Source organism: Hemiscyllium ocellatum, chromosome 45 (assembly GCF_020745735.1).
Source record: "Hemiscyllium ocellatum isolate sHemOce1 chromosome 45, sHemOce1.pat.X.cur, whole genome shotgun sequence".
Lineage (NCBI taxonomy): Eukaryota > Metazoa > Chordata > Chondrichthyes > Orectolobiformes > Hemiscylliidae > Hemiscyllium > Hemiscyllium ocellatum.
This window is the reverse complement of record NC_083445.1, coordinates 16660434-16680463: the sequence shown is the minus strand read 5'-3', so window position 1 is coordinate 16680463 and position 20030 is coordinate 16660434. Positions and strand designations below refer to the sequence as shown.

General features: G+C 43.5%; 1 protein-coding gene across 1 annotated transcript in view; it reads left to right on the top strand.

The window, feature by feature from the left end:
* The first annotated feature begins 11356 nt into the window (after positions 1-11356).
* The window catches only part of LOC132835878 (adhesion G protein-coupled receptor E1-like), a 46083-nt gene continuing 37409 nt past the window's right edge, over positions 11357-20030 (top strand). Inside the window, exons 1-3 of the mRNA XM_060854975.1 lie at positions 11357-11525; positions 13987-14145; positions 18992-19138. Of these exons, the coding sequence (XP_060710958.1) occupies positions 11357-11525; positions 13987-14145; positions 18992-19138 (475 nt within the window). The remainder of the gene's footprint in view (positions 11526-13986; positions 14146-18991; positions 19139-20030) is intronic.

Genomic DNA, 20030 nt, shown 5'->3' with positions numbered 1-20030 from the left:
GCTGCAGAAGGATCTAGACAGGTTGGGAGAGTGGTCCAGGAAATGGCTGATGGAATTTAACGTGAGCAAGTGCAAGGTCTTGCACTTTGGCAAAAAGAATAAAAGCATAGACTACTTTCTAAACGGTGATAAAATTAGTAAAGCCAAAGTACAAAGGGATCTGGGAGTGCTAGTCGAGGATTCTCTAAAGGTAAACATGCAGGTTGAGTCCGTGATTAAGAAAGCGAATGCAATGTTGTCTCTTATCTCAAAAGGGTTGGAATATAAAAGCACCGTTGTGCTACTGAGACTTTATAAAGCTCTGGTTAGGCCCCATTTGGAGTACTGTGTCCAGTTTTGGTCCCCACACCTCAGGAAGGACATACTGGCACTGGAACGTGTCCAGCGGAGATTCACACGAATGATCCTTGGAATGGCAGGTCTAACATATGAGGAATGGCTGAGGATCCTGGGATTGTATTCATTGGAGTTTAGAAGATTAAGGGGAGACTTAATAGAGACGTACAAGATAATACATGGCTTGGAAAGGGTGGACGCTAGGAAATTGTTTCCGTTAGGCGAGGAGACTAGGACCCGTGGACACAGCCTTAGAATTAGAGGGGGTCAATTCAGAACAGAAATGCGGAGACATTTCTTCATCCAGAGGGTGGTGGGCCTGTGGAATTCATTGCCACGGAGTGCAGTGGAGGCCGGGACGCTAAATGTCTTCAAGGCCAGATTGATAGATTCTTGTTGTCTTGAGGAATTAAGAGCTACGGGGAGAATGCTGGTAAGTGGAGTTGAAATGCCCATCAGCCATGTTTGAATGGCGGAGTGGACTCGATGGGCCGAATGGCCTTACTTCCACTCCTATGTCTTATGGTCTTTGAGCATCCCACCAGGACCCACTCCCTATCCTGTTTCTGCAACCCTGCATTTCCCATGCTTAACCCACTTCGCCTGCATATCCCTGAACACTATGAACAACTTAGCATGACCAATCACCCAACCAGCATACCTTTGCATTGCGGAAGGAACCAGTGCACTCAGAGGAAACCCACGCTGACACGGGAAGAATGTGTAAACTCCATACATACAATTGCCCTAGCCTGGAATTGAACCCAGATCTGTGGTGCTGTGAGACAGTAGTGCTAACCAGGAGAAAGTGAGGACTGTAGATGTTGGAGATCAGAGTTGAGAGTGTGGTGCTGGAAAAGCACAGCCGGTCAGACAGCAGCTGAGGAGCAGGAGAATCAATGTTTCTGACATAAACCTGATAAAGGGCTTATGGCTGAAACATTGACGTTCCTGCTCCTCGGATGCTGTCTGACTGGTTGTGCTTTTCTAGCACCACACTCTTTTGAGCAGAGCTAACCACTCAGCACTTGCCATCCAGCTTTACTAACACACTGGTGTATCTGATAAATTAACTATGACTGTCAATGTGAGAGATAATGTTTTATTTCATGACAAAGTTCCTTTTGCAGTGTATGATGGAAAATCCCTCAGTGCAGCAGCTGCTCATGTAGATGCAAAAATATTGAGGTTGTGCTCAGCCTCACTCAGTGCATGAGAGAGCTCTGCTGAAGCATTTCCTCTGGTGATACTGCGGGCAGAAAGTCATGAGAGTAGGAACATCGTATCTAATCCTGGGTGAGTACAAGGGATCAGATGGGGCTAGCTGTCTAGCTATTTTTATGCTAATTTATACTATAACAGAAACTGTACTGAATGCAAAACTTAAAGGAATGGATGTCCAGCCAGGAATGCTATTGTGTGTTTCAGTTCAGTTCTCTTCATTCCTGGGATAAAATTTGCATTTAGTGTTAGAAGTACAACAGTGTAAGAAGTTTGGAGGTGATGAATTTACAAAGAACAAAGAGAACAAAGAACAGTACAGCACAGGATCTGGTCATTCAGCCCACCAAGACTGCGCCAACACATTATGCCTTTTTAAACTAAAAACCTTTCGCCCCATGTAGTCTGTGTCCCTCTATTCCCTGTCTATTCGCATATTTGCCAAGATGCATCTTAAACATTACTAACTATCTGCTTCCACCATCTCTTCTGGCAGCACATTCCAGGCACTTACCAGCCTTTAAAAAAACTTACCTCCCACATCACCGTTAAACTTTCCCCTTCTTACCTTAACCGATATCCCTTTGTAATTGACAGTTCTATCCTAGCACAAAGACTCTATCAAATCAATCCATGCTTCTCATAATTTTATTAACTTCTATCGGATCATTCCTCATGCGTCAACATTCAAGTAACAACTAGCCAAGTTTGTCCAATCTCTCCTCAAATCTAATAACTTCGGAATCAGGCAACATCTTGATTAACCTTTTCTGTGCCTTTGCCAAAGCCTTCACATCCTTCTGGTGTGGTGACCAGAACTGTACACCATTTTCCAATTTGGAGCATAAATGCCAGTCTTGATGAATGACTTATTTCTATGCTATGGATTCTGACTTAATTCAGTGAAGCTTAAGCAAAATCTGCCCAGTGCAATACTGATGGGACAGCAAAGATTACAACCAGCAGCAGTTAAATACACACATGACAACCACTAACAGTAATGTGAGCAGGGAAAGTCACTCAAATCATTATAACCATTGCTGGAGAAATAAATATTAGAAGAGCACTGAAACACTTGTAAGCTTTGTGGAATTCATATCAATCTCATGAATCATTTTCATCTCCGTCTAATCCAGAGAACTGGGGAGGGGGGAGGCACTTGACACTGTTCCATTTCCTCAGACAGCAGGGTGCAAAGTCAGTCCACATGTACTGTCCTTTGTGCTCTAGCTTCTGTGTGTGAAATGAATTTCGATAGGTTCAATCTAAATCTCACTGTATGTCTGAAATACACTACTAGCTACTACAAAAATAGAGATTGCTGGAAAAACTCAGCTAGTCTGTTAGCATTTATGGAGAGAAATCAGAGTTAATGTTTCTGATGGAGTGACCCTTCCTCAGAATGGATGCTGAACCTTGCTATTTTTGAGGATGTAGGGCTGTTCATTGTCTGGAAGAGAAATGGCTTTGAGATATCGCTTTGACTATATAACCCCCCCAGACGAAGTTTCTACATTTCAGTCAGCCAGAGAGATATGCTGGGTCATTGATTTCCTCATATAGATCCCAGTGTGTGGGAGGGTGTTCTTCTCACATGAAACATATGGCTATGGGGATAGCCATGGATGGAGGAGTGATTAAGGGTCAGCAGCAAGGCAATAAATTATCTTCTCCTGGTGGTCCAGAGATCTCAAGGATAGGGCTGGCTTGTTGAACCAGTTGAGTTTTTGCACTGAGCAAGAGTCACTGGATCCGAAACACCACAGGAATTGCAAAACCGGTGCCCACACCTCTCCCGTCACCTCCGTCCAAGGCCCCAAAGGAGCCTTCCACATCCATCAAAGTTTCATCTGCACTTCCACACATGTCATTTACTGTATCCGTTGCTCCCAATGTGGTCTCCTCTACACTGGGGAGAGAGAACACCTGTTCACAGAGTGCTTCAGAGAACATCTCCAGGACACCAGTACCAATCAACCCCACTGCCCCATGGCCAAACATTTTAACTCCCCCTCCCACTCTGCCTAGGACATGCAAGTCCTGGGCCTCCTCCATTGCCACTCCTTACCACCCAACGCTTAGAGGAAGAACGCCTCATCTTCCGTTTCTGGACCTTCCAACCCCATGACATCAATGTGGATTTCACCAGTTTCCTCATTTCCCCTCCCACCCCAGCTTATCCCAGTTCCAACCTTCCAGCTCAGCACCGTCCTCATGACCCATCCCATCTGTCCTCTTCCTTCCCACCTATCCACTCCACCCTCCCCTCCGCCCTATTACCTTTACCACCACCTCTATCTGCTCAATCACCTTCTCTTAGCCCTACCCCCCCCCCCCCCCCCCCCCTCCTATTTATCTCTCCACCTCCAAGGCTCCGAGCCTCACTCCTGATGAAGGGTTTTTGCCCGAAACATCGATTTTCCTGCTCCTCGATGCTGCCTGACCGGCTGTACTTTTCCAGCATCACAATCTTGGTTCTAATCTCTAACATCTGCAGTGCTCACTTTCTCCAAAATATTAACCGATTTCTCTTCACTGATGCTGCCAGACCTGCTGAGCTTTTCCAGCAAATTTCAACTTTTAATTCTGATTTACAGCATCCATAGTTCTTTTGACTTTTTCCACTGCCCATTATCATCCTTTGTTTAAATTCCACCACTCTTTCCCCTCCCCCTTACCTTAATGGCTTTGCAAGTAAATTCTTCAACTGGAAACTTGGGTGATTTACTGGTGGCAGTTAACATGTGAAAAAAAACAAGGAGAATTTTATGAAGAGGAAAATAGCATTCAGTTGTGTGTCAGAGCAGTTCTGGTCAAGAAAAAATTCACCACCATCAATTGTGAATTTGTGCTAAAATAACTTGAGATTCCTTATCAATTTAAGCACAACAGTTCGTGCATCATTTCAAACCCCCATTCACGCTTTAGAATAATTAGATAACAAGATAACAAGAGAGACTTGTAGTTGACGTGTTGTCTCCCAGGTGCTAGGGCCCATGATGTCTCAGATCCAGCTTTTGGGATCCTTAAGTGAAAGGGGGAACAGCCCCAAGTCATGGTCCACATAGGCATCAACAATATTGCTAGGAAGAGAGATAGGGATGGAAGGCAGAAATCCAAGGAGCTAGTGTGGAAGCTGAGAACTAGAACAAGCAGAATTGTTGTCTCTGGTTTGTTACCCGAGCCATGTGCTAGCGAGGCGAGGAATATGGAGAGAGAGAAAGCAGTTGAACACACGGTTACAGGGATGGCGCAGGGGTGTTGGATTCAGATACCTGGATAGTTGGGGCTCATTCTGGGATAGGTGGGACCTGTACAAATGGTATGGTCTGCACCTGAACCAGAGGGGCACCAATATCCTAGGGGGGATGTTTGCCAGTGCTCTTTGGGAGGGTTCAAACTAATTCAGCAGACGGGGTGGGTACCTGAATTGTAGCTGAAGTGCACAGGCGATTGAGAGTAGTGAGGTCATGAATAAGATTTCAAAGTCACAGAAGTGTACCGGCTGGGAGGAAGGAGAGTTTAAGCGTGTCTACTTCAATGGCAGGAGCATCTGGAATAAGGTGGGTGAACTTGCAGCATGATTTGGTACCTGGGATTTCAATATTGTGACCATTTCAAAGACATGGATAGAGCAGGGACAGGAATGATTGCTGTAGGTTCCAGGGTTTAGATGTTTCAGTAAGATCAGGGAAGGTGATAAAAGATGGGAGGTGTGGCATTGTTAGTCAAGGAAATATTACGGTGGCAGAAAGGATGTGGAGGACTCATCTACTGAGGTAGTACGGGCTGCGGTTAGAAACGAAAGGAGAGGTCACCTTCTTAGGGGTTTTCTGTAGGCCTCTGAAAAGTTCCAGCGATGTAGAGGAAAGGATTGGAAAGATTATTCTGGATAGGAGGAAAAGTAACAGAATAGGTGTTATGGGGGCTTTAATTTTCTAAATGTTGACTGGAAAAGCTATAGTTCAAGTCTTTGAGATGGGTCAGTTTTTGTCCAATATGTGCAGAAGGGTTTCCTGATACAGTACGTAGATAGACCAACAAGAAGCAGGACCACATTGGATTTGGTACTGGGTAATGAACCAGGCCAGGTGTTAGATTTGGAGGCAGGTGAACACATGCTGATAGTGACCAAATTCAGTTATGTTTACATTAGCAATGGAAAGGGATAGGTATAGTTGGGGGAAAGACAGTCATGATGCGATTAGGTGAGATTTAGGTTGCATTGGATTGGGAAAGAAACTGCAGGGGATGGGCACAATTGAAATGTGGAGCACTTTTCAAGGAACAGCTACTGCACATCCTTGAGAAGTATGTATCTGTCAGGCAGGGAGGAAGTGGTCACGGAGGGAACAGTGGTTTACTAAAGAACTTGGATCTCTTGTCAAGCAGAAGAAGGGGAGACCTGAAGACTCGAGTTACAAGTTAGCCAGGAAAGACCTAAAGAGAGGGCTAGGAAGTGTCAGGAGGGGTCATGAAAAGTCATTGGCAGGTAGGATGAAAGAAAACCCTAAAGCTTTCTATAGGTATCTCAGGAATAAAAGAATGGGTAAAATTAGGGCCAGTCAAGGACAGTAGTGGTAAGTTGTACATGGATTAGATTACTTACAGTGTGGAAACAGGCCCTTCGGCCCAACAAGTCCACACCAACCCACCGAAGCGCAACCCACCCATACCCCTACATATACTACAGGAATAGTGCCAGAAGACTGGAGGATAGCAAATGTTGTCCTCTTGTTCAAAAAAAGGGAGTTAAGACAACATTGGTAATTATAAACCAGTGAGCCTTACTTCAGTTGTGGGTAAAGTATTGGAAAGAATTATAAGAGATAGGATTTACTATAACCGAGAAAGGAATAATTTGATTAGGGATCGTCAACATGATTTTATGAAGGGTAGGTTGTGCCTTACAAACTTTATTGAGTTCTAGCCAAACTAGTGGATGAGGGTAAAGCAGTTGATGTGGTGTCGTCAGACGCTGAGGGGTGACTTTATAGAGGTCTATAAAATTATGAAGGGTATGGATAGGGTAAATAGGCAAAGTCTTTTCCCTGGGGTCAGGGAGTCCAGAACTAGAGGGCATAGGTTTGGAGTGAGAGGGGAAAGATATAAAAGAGACCTAAGGGGCAATGTTTTCACGCAGAGGGTGGTGCGTGTATGGAGTGAGCTGCCAGAGGATGTGGTGGAGGCTGGTACAATTGCAACATTTAAGAGGCATTTGGATGGGTATATGAATAGGAAGGGTTTGGAGGGATATGGGCCGGGTGCTGGCAGGTGGGACTAGATTGCGTTGGGATATCTGGTCGGCATGGATGTGTTGGACCGAAGGGTCTGTTTCCATGCTATACATCTCTATGACTCTTTGACTCTATGACATAGATTTCAGTAAAATGTTTGATAGGGTGCTCCTCGGTAGTCTGTTGCAGAAAATACATGGGATTGAGGGTGATTTAGCAGTTTGGATCAGAAACTGACTAGCTGTAAGAAGACAGAGGGTGGGAAATGTTCATCGTGGAGTTCAGTTACTAGTAGTGTACTGCAAGGATCAGTTTTGAGGCCACTGCTGTTTGTTACTTTTATTAATGACCTGGATGTGGGAGTAGAAGATGAATGAGTAAATTCGCGGATGACACTAAAGTCGGTGGAGTTGCAGACAGTGCAGAAGGATGTTGCAAGTTACAAAGGGACATTAATAAGCTGCAGAGCTGGCTGAGAGGTGGAAAATGGAGTTTAATGTGGAGAAGTGTGAGGTGTAACAGGAATATAGAGTACTGGAATAATGGTAAGATTCTTGGTCGTGTGAATGACCAAAGAGATCTCAGTGTCCATGTGCATTGATCCCTGAAATTTGCCACCCAGGTTGGTAGGGTTGCTAAGAAGGTACAAGATGTGTTAGCTTTTAATAACAGAGGGATTGAGTTTAGGAGCCATGAGGACTTATTGCAGCTATACAGAACTCTGGTGCTGCTGCACTTGGAGTATTGCATACGTTTTGGTTGCCACATTATAGGAAGGATGTGGAAGTGTTGAAGCCTTATATTGGTTTCCTAGGTCGGTGCAACATCAAGCGCCGAAGGGCCTGTACTATGGTGTTCTATGTTCTAAGATCAAAATCATCCCCCATTGGTCTTTGTTTTGACATTACAGCACAACTGCTTGCATTGTAAGTGACGACCTGAAACTCAAAGAACAATTTGTCTTTGGAAGATGGTCGGTGGTTCTTTGTTGCTAGCTTATCTTGGGCTCTGCATCTGGTCTGTCTTCCAGAACTTACTAAGAGGCTCTTTTCATGTTCGGTTTGCTAATGTGTGAAACAGATGTTACAAGATATGGCCTGGTGGTTGTCTTTAGCTCTTCTCCTCATCTAGAAATATAGTAACTAGGAGGAGTAGACAATTAAGCCCCTTAAGCCTGATTTGCTATTTAATTACAATCATAGTTGTTCTCATCTCGGCCTCACTCCACTTTCCTGCTCACTCCCCATAAACCTTCAACCCATTACTAATTGAAAATCTATTGTCTCCTTAAATTTATTCAGTGTCCTGCTATCCACCACACTCTGGGGTAATACATCCCACAGAGTCACGATCCCTGAGAGAAGGAATTCCTCCTGAACTCTATTTTAAATCTGCCACTCTTTTGTCTAAAACCACAGGCTCTCAGACTAGATTGGCCCACAAGGAGCATATCCATTCTATCCCCTTGAACATCTCATTCCCCTAAATTCTCATGTGTATAGACCTGATCTCCTCCATATGTCCTAATAAGACAAGGCTTTCATCTCTTGGATTAATCTGGTGAACGTTCTGCGAACTGCCTCCAATGCAATGACATCTGTCTCTGGGAGTGTTCATCAAATGTGATTAGCACTGCTGCCTTACGACTGTACATCGAAAGATGTACAGGTGTACATCGAAAGATGTACAGGTCGCGTGAGTTGGCCATGCTAAATTGCCCACAGTGATAGGTGCATTAGTCAGGGACAAATATAGGGGAGGAGAATGGGTCAGGGTGGATTACTCTTCAGAGGGTCGGTGCGGACTTGTTGGGCTGAAGAGCCTGTTTCCATACTGTGGGGAATCTAATCACAAAAAGAATGTATCAGCCTTCACCTGTCTGAAGCAACGATAATATCCATAAATTCTCTCTGAATTGGTCAAGCTTCTCATCCTGCTTGGCTTCAGTTAAGTCAACAGTTTAGTCTTCGTGAACAATTCATTGAGTTTTCCTTAAAATTTGACAGAGAAGGTTCATCAGGTCCCAAATTCTTCAGCCACTGTGAGAAACGGACTGTAACACCAGAGTGTTGGAGTATATTTTCTACAACTGGGTTTGCGGCACTTTGGGAGGGCCAGTGGACAGCAAACCCACACAACTTGTGATAAGACACTTAGTTTGGGAATATTTTGTTCAGGTATGGATTGCATTGCCATGAAGTGTAGTGGAGACAGGTTCAATTGAGGGCATTAGATGAATAGTTGAATAGAAATAGGTGCAAGGATGTTGGGAAAAAACAGGAGAGATTAACACCAGGGAGTAATGCTCATTTTGAAAAGCCAGTGAAGGCATGATGGGCCAAATGGTCTCTATTTCTTATCACAGAAACACAAAAATTTTGGGATCCTGTGATGAGAATGTCTGATGCTGACAAGTTGGAAAAAAGTCTGAAACTTCAGCATTTATTATTTTAAGATTTTCTGTGTCCAAATCAAAGGACCTGATCAATGAGTAGTTCAAACCCATGTACAACACCATCTTGTGTATATATATCGCACCCTTGACAGAATGAGATGTCCCAAGATACTTCACAGGTAACCTGTCTTGCCATAATGCTTGTGGCTTTGGTTCCTAATCTGCAGATTGAACCAATGGCTATCCTCAATCCTTCTGGTACTCTGTGGCCTTACCTCTGAGTGGCTACTGTCTGATCTAATAAATTCTTCAAATCTCTTACTCATTCTATTGTACCTCACACTGTTCTCTGTAACATCACTAACTAGTACGGACTGTTTCATCCTTTCTTCACAGCCACTTAATTGTGATGTAGATGTTTCTGTTACATCACTATATACATCTCAATACTATATCAATTTTCATTACGCGACAACAGAAGAGCAATCAAAGTAAAACTGACACTGAGACCCAAAATGAACACAAGAATAAGTGGCTAAATGTTTGACCACAGGAGTAGTTTTTAAGCGGTCTGTTAAAGCAGGAGAGATAGATTTAGGGAGGGAATTGCAGAGCTAAGTGTTTAGACTCCCCTAAGTACAGTCACTGAGGGAACAGTGTAAGAATGTGGAGATGTTCAATTATTACATGTTGGGGGATTGCAGATTGCAAGTGTTTACAGGGTTGAAAGAGATTCAGAGAACCCTAGAATGAGTCAATAGAGACTAACAAGCAAAAAGGTGGTATGTATATTGAATTTGATGTGAATATTTTTTCAAGTAAGTGACGTTTTGTTTTCTTCCCAGTGATCTGCTTTTGCAATGGTTGGAACTCATGGAGAACCAAAGCCAGATACTGTAGCAGAGGATTCTATCTTGGAAAAAATATGACATGCATTGGTGAGTCACATGCATGAAGAATAGTTTCTGTTCCTTTCTGCCTCTGATATATATCCAATAATGGCCACTAGACAGCAGGAAGACTTTTAAACTCAATTTGAGAAATGCTTAAGGTGGAATTATGACATAAAAACTTCTACCTGGTCACAAATTGGAGGTGTACAGTACATAATGTGGACCACTTATTCAATGTTCCATTCTATAAACAAACTTTCAGAGTGACATTTGGTGAAGTGGAAGGTGGGTCATTTTGCTGAGTGGAATAAAGATGTTCCTGATCCCTTGTCAGGGAACTCCCTGTGGTGCAGGGGTAGTGCCCCCATCACTGAGCAAGTAGATCTGGGTTAGAAGCCTCCAAGCAGAGGAACCAATGAAAACGGCAGCACCAATGATGGGATTTGTGCCATTGATTCTAAAAGGAATCCCCTCTTTCATGTTTTAAACATAAACCTCTCTAGCCAATCGAGAAAAGTTTATTGTTTGCAAGCAGTGATACTGTTTTAAAATGTGGGAGTTCTTTCTCCAGTGGCTTCTTTCCAATGCCAGGAAATAGGCAGACCATTCTGCTCCTCAAGCTCATTCCTTCAATGAATGAGATTTGATCTTTTAGCTCAACCCCAGTTTCCCAAGGAGTTGCACACTGCAAGTACTAAGACATGGGTACAGTGTTGGGGCAGCATGAGGAGAGAGTTTTTTTTTATATTCATTCACAGGCTGAGGGTATTGCTGGCAGGGTCAGCATTTATTACCCATATCTCTACTTGGAGAGCATGGCAGTAAGAAGCCTTCATGAACTATTGCAGTGCACATGATGCACAGGATCTTGACCCAGCAACACTGAAGGAACAGAGATGTATTTCCTAGTCAGGATGCTGAGGGCCTTATAGCGTGCGGCTGGATGGGCCGCTCAAAATGATGAATTTATGACTGATTTATGAAACACGGAAAATAAATGAGGCATGCTGGGAAATTGAGACAATCCTTGACCAAAGTGACTATGGTAATAAACATGCTGGAGAATCCAGAGAGACTGCAGCTACAGACAGACGGTATGTAATTGACCGAACAGCTGCAGACAATACAATATTTACTCAAATCTTTAAATTAGAATCAACCTGAATGTCATTCCCAGGACAATCGTAACCTTGAGTTGTTTATCAGACACAGGAGCACTTTGCAGCCTTATTTGAAGAGGGCTACCTGACCTGATGCACTTAACATCTCCAGAAATGAATGCACAAGGACCACCTTACCATCAACATGTCAATACCTGGTTGGGTCCAATCAATCAGGATGATCAAGCCCTGATCGATCTATTGGAGGACATTGAAGACCCTTCCAAAATGACTGGAACAACTGCTAAGTATAAGAATCGCCAAAACACCACCCTCAGGAGCAGTAAGTTGAGACCAACCACTGTGAAGGGAAGATACCCCTGGGACCACCGGGAGAAGAAGACGAGATAATCATTGCCATGTGGATCAAGGCCAAGATGTAGTGTAATGGTAGATGTAGTGTAATGGTAGATGTAGTGTAATGGTATATGATCATCCAGAGTTAAGTTAAATTACAAGGTAGGTGATTAGGTTTATAGGGTAAATTGTCACTTTATCGTGTATTTTGTTGTTATAGTACTAACTGTGTTAAATAAATAAATAGCATCATTTATTATCATTAAGAATCAATTCACAGTGTCTTTGCTAGATATAAGAGTTAAACACACTGTGTGGCAGCTGCAACAAGGGCAACTTAAAGGTGATGCTGTTCTCATTTGTCTGCTGCCTTTGTCCTTCTAGATGGAAGTGGTTGTGGGTTTGAAGGGTACTATCTAAGGAGGCTGAGTGCGTTGCTGCAGTGCTTTTTCTGGCACAATGCAACTGTGGCGAATAGAGTGAAAGTTGAAGGAGGTAGACCAGTTATCAATCAGGTGGTATTGAACTACTTGAACTGCACTGATCTAGGCAAGTGGAGGGTATTCCACTAAATCCCTTACTTGTGTCTGATGGTGGACAGGTTTTGGAGACACAGGAGGTGAGTTACTTATCACAGAATTCCCAGCTTGTGACCTCCGCTTGTATCCATGGTATTTTTGTGGTTAATCCAGTTCTGTTTATGGTTAATGGTAACTCCCAAGATGCTGATGGTAGCGTGCAGCGATTATGATGATGCCATTGAATGTCAAGGGAAGCGGGTTAGATTCTGTCTTGTTGGAGATGGTCATTTCCTGGCATTTGTGTGATGCGAAGGTTAATTACCACTTAAGAGCCCATGCCTCATGAGCAGCTTCAACACCTGAGGAGTCAAGAATGATGGTGAACGTTGTGCAATCATCAGCAAACCTCAGCATGAGCTTATGATGGAGGGAAGGCCATTGATGAAGCAGCTGAGGGTGGCTGGCTTGGAGGAACATCTACTGAGATGTCCTGGAGCTGAGTGACTAACTTCCAACAACCACAACCATTTTCCTATGTGCCAGCAGAGAGTTTAGGAGAAAATGAGGACTACAGATGCTGGAGATCACTGCCGAAAGTGTAGTACTGGAAAAACACAGCAGGTCAGGCAGCATCTGGAGAGCAGAAAAATGAAGGGCTTATGCCTGAAACGTCGATTCCCCTGCTTCTCTGATGCTGCCAGACCTTTGTGCTTTTCCAGCAGAGAGTATATCCCAATTGATAGGGCCGTGATTGGATTGGTTGTGGTTTTCCTGCTTTTTGTAGACAAGATATATCTGACAACTTTCACAATGTCAGGTAGATACCAGTGTTATACCTGTGCTGAAACAGCTTGGCTAGGCGCACATTATGATTTGGAACACATGTCTTTGTTACTGTTGGCTGAATGTTGTCAGGGCCCATAGTATTTCAAGTACACACTGTCTTCAACATTTTGATATTATGTGAATCGAATGGGCTAAAGATTAAAGTGATGCTGAGGATGTCCAGAGAAAGGTGAGATGGATCTTCCAGGTGAAGATTGTTGCAAATGATACACTGAGGTACCTCACCCAGAGAGCATTCTGTGCCTTTGTCACCCTCAGTGCTTCCTCCAAGTGGTGTTTAAGACTGAGGTTTACTGATTCAATAGACAGAGGTGGGGGGAGGGGAGGTGGGACTGAGCAGGAAGCTCCCTTGTTTATTTGATCTTCATCTGGTGCCTTCATCTGGTCTGGAGTCAATGTTGAGGGCTCCCAGGACAATGCCATCCTGACTGTGTACTACTGTGCTGCCAACACTGCTGGGCCTTTCCTGCCAATGGGACAGGACATACCCAGAGATGGTGATGGTGGTGCTCTTTGGGGCATGGTCTGAAAGCTACAATTCCTTAAGTACGACTTCAACTCTGCAGTGGCTGAGTAGCTTCATAAGTGGCTTCAGAGGACAGTTAGGAGTCAATTACTATGGAGTCACATGTAGGCCATACGAAGTAAGCACCAAATTTCCTTCCCTGAAGTACAGGGCTTCCCAAACTGAGTCAAACCTCTGGGTCTGTACCATCACTGTCATCATTAGACTGAAATGGTTTAAAACAAAGACTCAGCACCACTTCCTTGAGAGCATTCTGCACTGGCCAATGAATGTCAGCAATGGTTGTACCACAAGATGAATGTTAAAGGTCTGCAATATTCAGAACGTACAACATCAATTCAACATGTTCCCCGGTCCCTGTAGCATTCCCAGCTGAGATACAGAGGGAGGACTTAAAATGATCTAATTATATCCATACCTTACAGCAATATCAGTTCAGAAATGCTAATTCCCTCTTGAACACCAACAGAGAGAAAAATGCATTGATTTTCATGAGACCATTCAATTCCCAAAAGGTAAAATCAATCTATTAACCTTGTTCATCATATTTCCAGATGACAATGAGTGTGGTGAAACCGAAGTTGAATCATCGGCCCTGTGTGGTACCAACACAATGTGTCACAATACCCTCGGGAGTTTCTACTGTACCTGTAAGAAAGGATACGCCACCGATTCAGGAGAAACTAACTTTACCACCATGATACACTGCCGAGGTAAAGAAGCTAGTTACACTGCAGACCTGTTTTGATAAAAGTTGAAAGTGTGTATGGGCTGTAACTGTATTTCCAGCACTTTTATTACTCTATTAGACTTGGATGTAAATGTTGACAATCCTCCTCCACGACTCTATTTATACAAATAAACAAACACACGGATCGGGAGCAGATGTAGACCATTCAGACCCTCAAGCCTGCTCTGCCTTTCAATAAGATCATGGCTGATCTGTTTCTGTTCCTAGTTTCTCATTCCCGCCTACCCCAATAAGCTTTGACCCCTCGGCCTAACAAGAATCTCTCCACCTCCACCTTAAAAATATTCAATAACCCTGCCCCCACCGCCGTCTGAGGCAGAGAGTTCTGAACTTACACGATCCTCTGAGAGAAAACATATCTCCTCATCTCTGTCCTCAAAAGGGGAATCTTGAGTTTTAAAACACTTGGTTCTGGATTCACACACAAGAGGAAACATACTTTCCACATTTACCTGGTTAAGACGATGCAAGATCTTCGACACTTTCATCAAGTCACCCCTCGTTCTTCTAAATTCCAGCAGAAACAAGCTCAGTCTGTCCAAACGATCGTCATAAGATAATACATTCATTCCAGGTATCAGTCTGGTAAACCTCCTCTGAACCACCTCCAGTACATTTATATCCTTCCTTAAATAAAGTGAACAAAACTGCCCACAGTATCAAGATGTGGTCTCAGCAATGCCCTGTACAAGGGATACATAACATCCTGACTTTCATTTTCAATTCCTCTCAGATTGAAGGATAACATTCCATGAGCTTTCTTAATGAAATGCTACAACTATCCCTTCCTAATGTTTTGTGACTCATGTCCTGGAATACCTAAATCCCTCTGCAACTTAGAATTTCACAGTCATTCTCCATTTAAGTATCATCTACTTTTCATTCTTTCTTCCAAAGTGAAGAACTCCCACATTGTACACCATCTGAGAGATTATTCTCCACTCACTCACCCTATCTATATCCATCTGCAACCTCTCTCTCTGTCTCCTTTACAACATACCTTGCTACCCATCTTGGTGTCATCTGCCAGTTTAGCTCAAACATTTGTTGATCGTTGCAACTCATTGCTGCACTTCATTTCACAATTTATTTAATGCAATTGTGGTTTGCCATGTTGGGATGTCAACTCATACCTCCAGACCATTCACTCAGAACACGGGATTATGAGCTCAATGACATAACCATTGTATCACACTACCCTCACTATTCACTTTCACTGGGAATGCTGGCTAGTTAACTTTCCTGTTTTGACTGACCAGCCTTTATGTCAATACTCCGTCATACCTTGGATCACTTGAAGGTCACCAGAGTTAACTGGGTAACATTATTTCTGGGTAAATCTACAGCAGAACAGTAGAGTCATTCCAAATCGAATTGGTGAGAGTACAGGCCCAACATGCTCCCTTTCGGCTGAAATGTAGGTTGGGCAGAATCCCAAGATATTCTCAGTATATCAAGAGGAAGAGAATAGACAGGGCAAGGTTACGGCCCATTAGGGACCAAGGGGGTGACCTGTGTGAGGAACCAGAGGACATTGGTCAGGTGTGATCAGGTGTGCACATGAGGTTAGTGCAGTTGATGCATATGGATCTAGCAAGGCTCTTGACAAACTCTTACACAGGAGAGTGATAAGGAAAGCAAACATACACAGGCTCTAGGGTAACTTGGTATGTTGCATGCGATCATTGACTTTTGTGGTAAGAGCCAGAGGTTGGTGGTAGAAGACTGTTTGTGTGACTGGAGGCTGGAGGCTTGAGGCCAGTGTCCAGAGTCATACCACATGGATTGATGCTGGGTCCATTATTGTATGCGGCATAAATGATATACAAGTCAACGTAGGGGGTAAGTAAGTTTGCAGATGAAATGTTGGCTGGGTGAGGAAGAGGGTATTAAGTAACAGGAGGATTCATCAGATTGATCAGATGGGCAGATCAATCACAGATGTAACTTAACCCTGATCAGTGTGCACTTTATGGGGACATGGGGAGAGTGGGGAGAAAGCAGATATTCCCTTTAGTTGAAGGATTGATAACAAGGGGATATAATTTAAAAGCAAAATGCATGAGTTTTAGAGTTTATCTGGGGATATACTTTTTTCACCCAATGTGTGGTGAGAATGTCATTTGCATTCCCTGTGAGGGTGGTTCAGGCAGGAAATCTCACAACCTTTAAAAAAATACCTGGCAGAGCACTTGAAATGTCATAACATTCAAGGCTACGTGTCAAGTACTAGAAACTGGGACTAGTATAAATATGAAGTTATTTGCAATAGTGCAGACTCTGTGGGCCAAAGGACTGTATAATTCTGTAACACTCGAATGAAATAGTTTGCTGTGCTACAAGACTGTAGCTTAACGTTTTCTGAGGAAGACTGAACCACGAATGAAGAATTTCCTTTTTGATGGAAACCACAACAGCGATGGCACAGGGGGACAGAGGTCAAACGATGGTTTAGACAGAAGCTTCCAGCAGATTATCAGTAAATGAAGGTGGTCAGGGTGGTTCTATTTGCCAGGTAATTTCTATTGCACCTGTAATGAAGGATTTGTCTCGATCACTGGAAAGTGCACCTCTACTGATAAACTATTCATGCAGTGCTGAAATTGTGTTGCTGGAAAAGCGCAACAGGTCAGGCAGCATCCAAGGAGCAGGAGAATTGACATTTCGGGCATGAAGCTTCTTCCGATGCTGATCTCCAGCAGTCCTCACTTTCTCCTATTCATGCAGTGTCAAGGTAAAGACTATTCTGTTGCAAAGCAACATTTAAAATATTCACTAGGCTTTCACTCTTTAATACTGATAAAGCTGTTCCTTGAACGTCTGGATTAGAGTAGTGCTGGAAAAGCACAGCAGTTCAGCAGCATCCAAGGTGCAGGAAAATCGACGTTTCGAGCAAAAGCTCTTCCTCAGGAGTAGAGGCAGAGTGCCTGAAGGGTGGAGAGATAAATGAGAGGAGGGTGGGGGTAGGGAGAAAGTAGCAAAGGGTACAATGGGTTGACGGGGGTGGGGATGTAGGTGATAGGTCAGAGAGGAGGGTGGAGTGGATAGGTGGGAAGAAAGGTAGGACAAGTCATGGGGACAGTGCTGAGCTGGAAGTTTGAAACTGGGGTGAGGTGGGGGGAGGGGAAATGAGGAAACTGTTGAAGTCCACATTGATGCCCTGGGGTTGAAGTGTTCCAAGGTGGAAGATGAGGCATTCTTCCTCCCAGGCGTCGGGTGGTGAGGGAGCGGCTGTGAAGGAGGCACAGGACCTCCATGTCCTCGGCTGAGTGGGAGCAGGAGTTGAAATGTAGGGTCAAAGTGCGGTGTGGTTGATTGGAGCAGGTGTCCCAGAGATGTCACCAAAAGCGCTCTGCTGGGAGGCCACTAGTGTCCCCAATGTAGAGGAGACCATATCGGGAGCAACGGACACAATAAATGATATTGGTGGATATGCAGGTAAAACTTTGATGGATGTGGAAGGCTCCTTTAGGGCCTTGGATGGATGTGAGGGAGGAGGTGTGGGCGCAGGTTTTGCAATTCCTGCGGTGGCAGGGAAAGGTGCCAGGATGGGAGAGTGGGTTATTGGGGGACATGGACCTGACCCGGTAGTCATGGGGGGAATGATTCCAACCCTTTCCGCCTTCTGCAAAGAACATTCCCTCCGTGACTACCTGGACAGGTCCATGCCCCCAACAACCCACCCTCCAATCCTGGCACCATTGTCCTACCTGCCTGTCTTCCTTTCCACCTATCCACTCCACCCTCCCCTCTGACCTATCACCTTCATCCCCACCCCCACTCACCTATTGTACTCTATGCTACTTTCTCCCCACACCCATCCTCCTCTCATTTCTCTCTCCACCCTTCAAGCACTCTGCCTCTATTCCTGATGAAGGGCTTTTGTTCGAAACATCGATTTTCCTGCTCCTTGGATGCTGTCTGAACTGCTGTGCTTTTCCAGCACCACTCTAATCCAGAATCTGGTTTCTGGCATCTGCAGGCATTGTTTTTACCTGTTCCTTGCAACAACATTGGAATGAATCCCAGAATAATTGAGCTGTGGTTCTGTATTCTTTGTTTTGTATTCACACTTCCTGATTTTCTTCACCTTCTATAAGATTCTCATCTGTGAGACTACCTTGTCTATATCAAAACATGTGTCAAACTCATACCTTCAGAGCATTAATTCAACACTCTGAATTATTAACTTGGTAAAATAAAACATGGTATGAAAGTAATATTGAAAAATAATTATTTAAACCAGTGTACTCTCCCTCTTTATGGGCATTTAAACGGGCATTGGATAGGCATATGGAGGATAGTGGGCTAGCGTAGGTTAGGTGGGCTTAGATCAGCGCAACATCGAGGGCCAAAGGGCCTGTACTGCATTGTATTGTTCTATGTTCTATGTTCTAATTTGACATTTCACAGATAGTTAGCACACTATTTTCATCTGATTAATCCTTAACTTGATATTGGATGTGTTCATTGAACTGTTATAATGTGACAGAATCATTGGTTTGGCGCATTAGTATCTCATCCCAACAAAACACTACACAGGGCAGTGTGCAATGTTTGCACATAATAGTTAGTTGTAACAAATGTTAGTTGCATTCTTCAAACCCACAACATCCACAGCAAGTCATTTTTTTCTGCTCTGGGAGATAACAAGATTTCTGCATCAGATAAAACAATCTCTTGAGAGAAAATTACACCGTCCATGACACAGGGAGACAGAGATCAAACAAGGGTTTAGACAGAAGCTTATAGCAGATGATCAGCACATGAAGATGGCCAGGGAGATTCATGCTTATTTTCTATTCCAGATATTGACGAGTGTGAGACAGACCCATGTGGTCCAAATGCAACATGCACCAACAAATTTGGCCATTTTGCGTGCACCTGTAATGACGGATTTGTCTCAACTACTGGAGAACATACGTTTACTGATAAAACTGTCACACAGTGCCAAGGTAAAGACTATTCTGCTTGTGAAGCAACATCTGAAACATGCGCCAGACTTTCACTCTGTAATACTGATAGATCTGTTCTTTACAACAGATGGATCTCACACTGTAATGAGTGGGCTGTGGCTCCTTCTCCTTTGTTTTGTAACTATACTTCCTGACTTGCTACAACTCCTGTAAGATTCTCATTTATGGGACTCCCTTTTCTATTTAGCAACATGAAGGAAACTCATATCTTCAGAGCATTAATTCAAGACTCTGATAATAAACTTGGTAACATCACCATTGTGACATGGTATCTCCAGTCAGTGAATGGTCATGACAGGAAGTCAAATGGACATAATACTCAAAAATAATGACTTCATCCAGCATTAATTTGACACCTCATGGGTAGTTAGCATACTATTTTGATCTGATTAATCCTTGGCTTGACATTGGATGAATTCATTGAGCTGCTATGATGTTACAGAGTCACTGGTTTGGAGTTTTAGTATCTCAACCCAGCACAACACATGCTGCTCATGGTGTAGACCGGTATTCAACTTCTGAGTTTTCATTCTCTCAAAATTGAGCTACTGCTGTGATGTGTTTTACCAGTTAGGAAAACTTTCAGAGAAATGCATATGATATCATCACTGCATTACAGCATTTTATCTGATGGTATAAAGATCTCAAGCACCTCTTACCATAGGTCATTTGATGTATGACACTCTATTAGAACCATTCTTCCTTGCAATAAGGAAGCAGCATAATTTTGGCTCAGACACTTCTGTGACTGAGGAATGTAATGTTTCCACACAACAGTTAGTTGTAATAAATGTCTGATGGATTCTTCGACACTACAGCATCTATGCCAATTTTACTTTTGGTATGGGAGATAACAAGATTTCTGCATCAG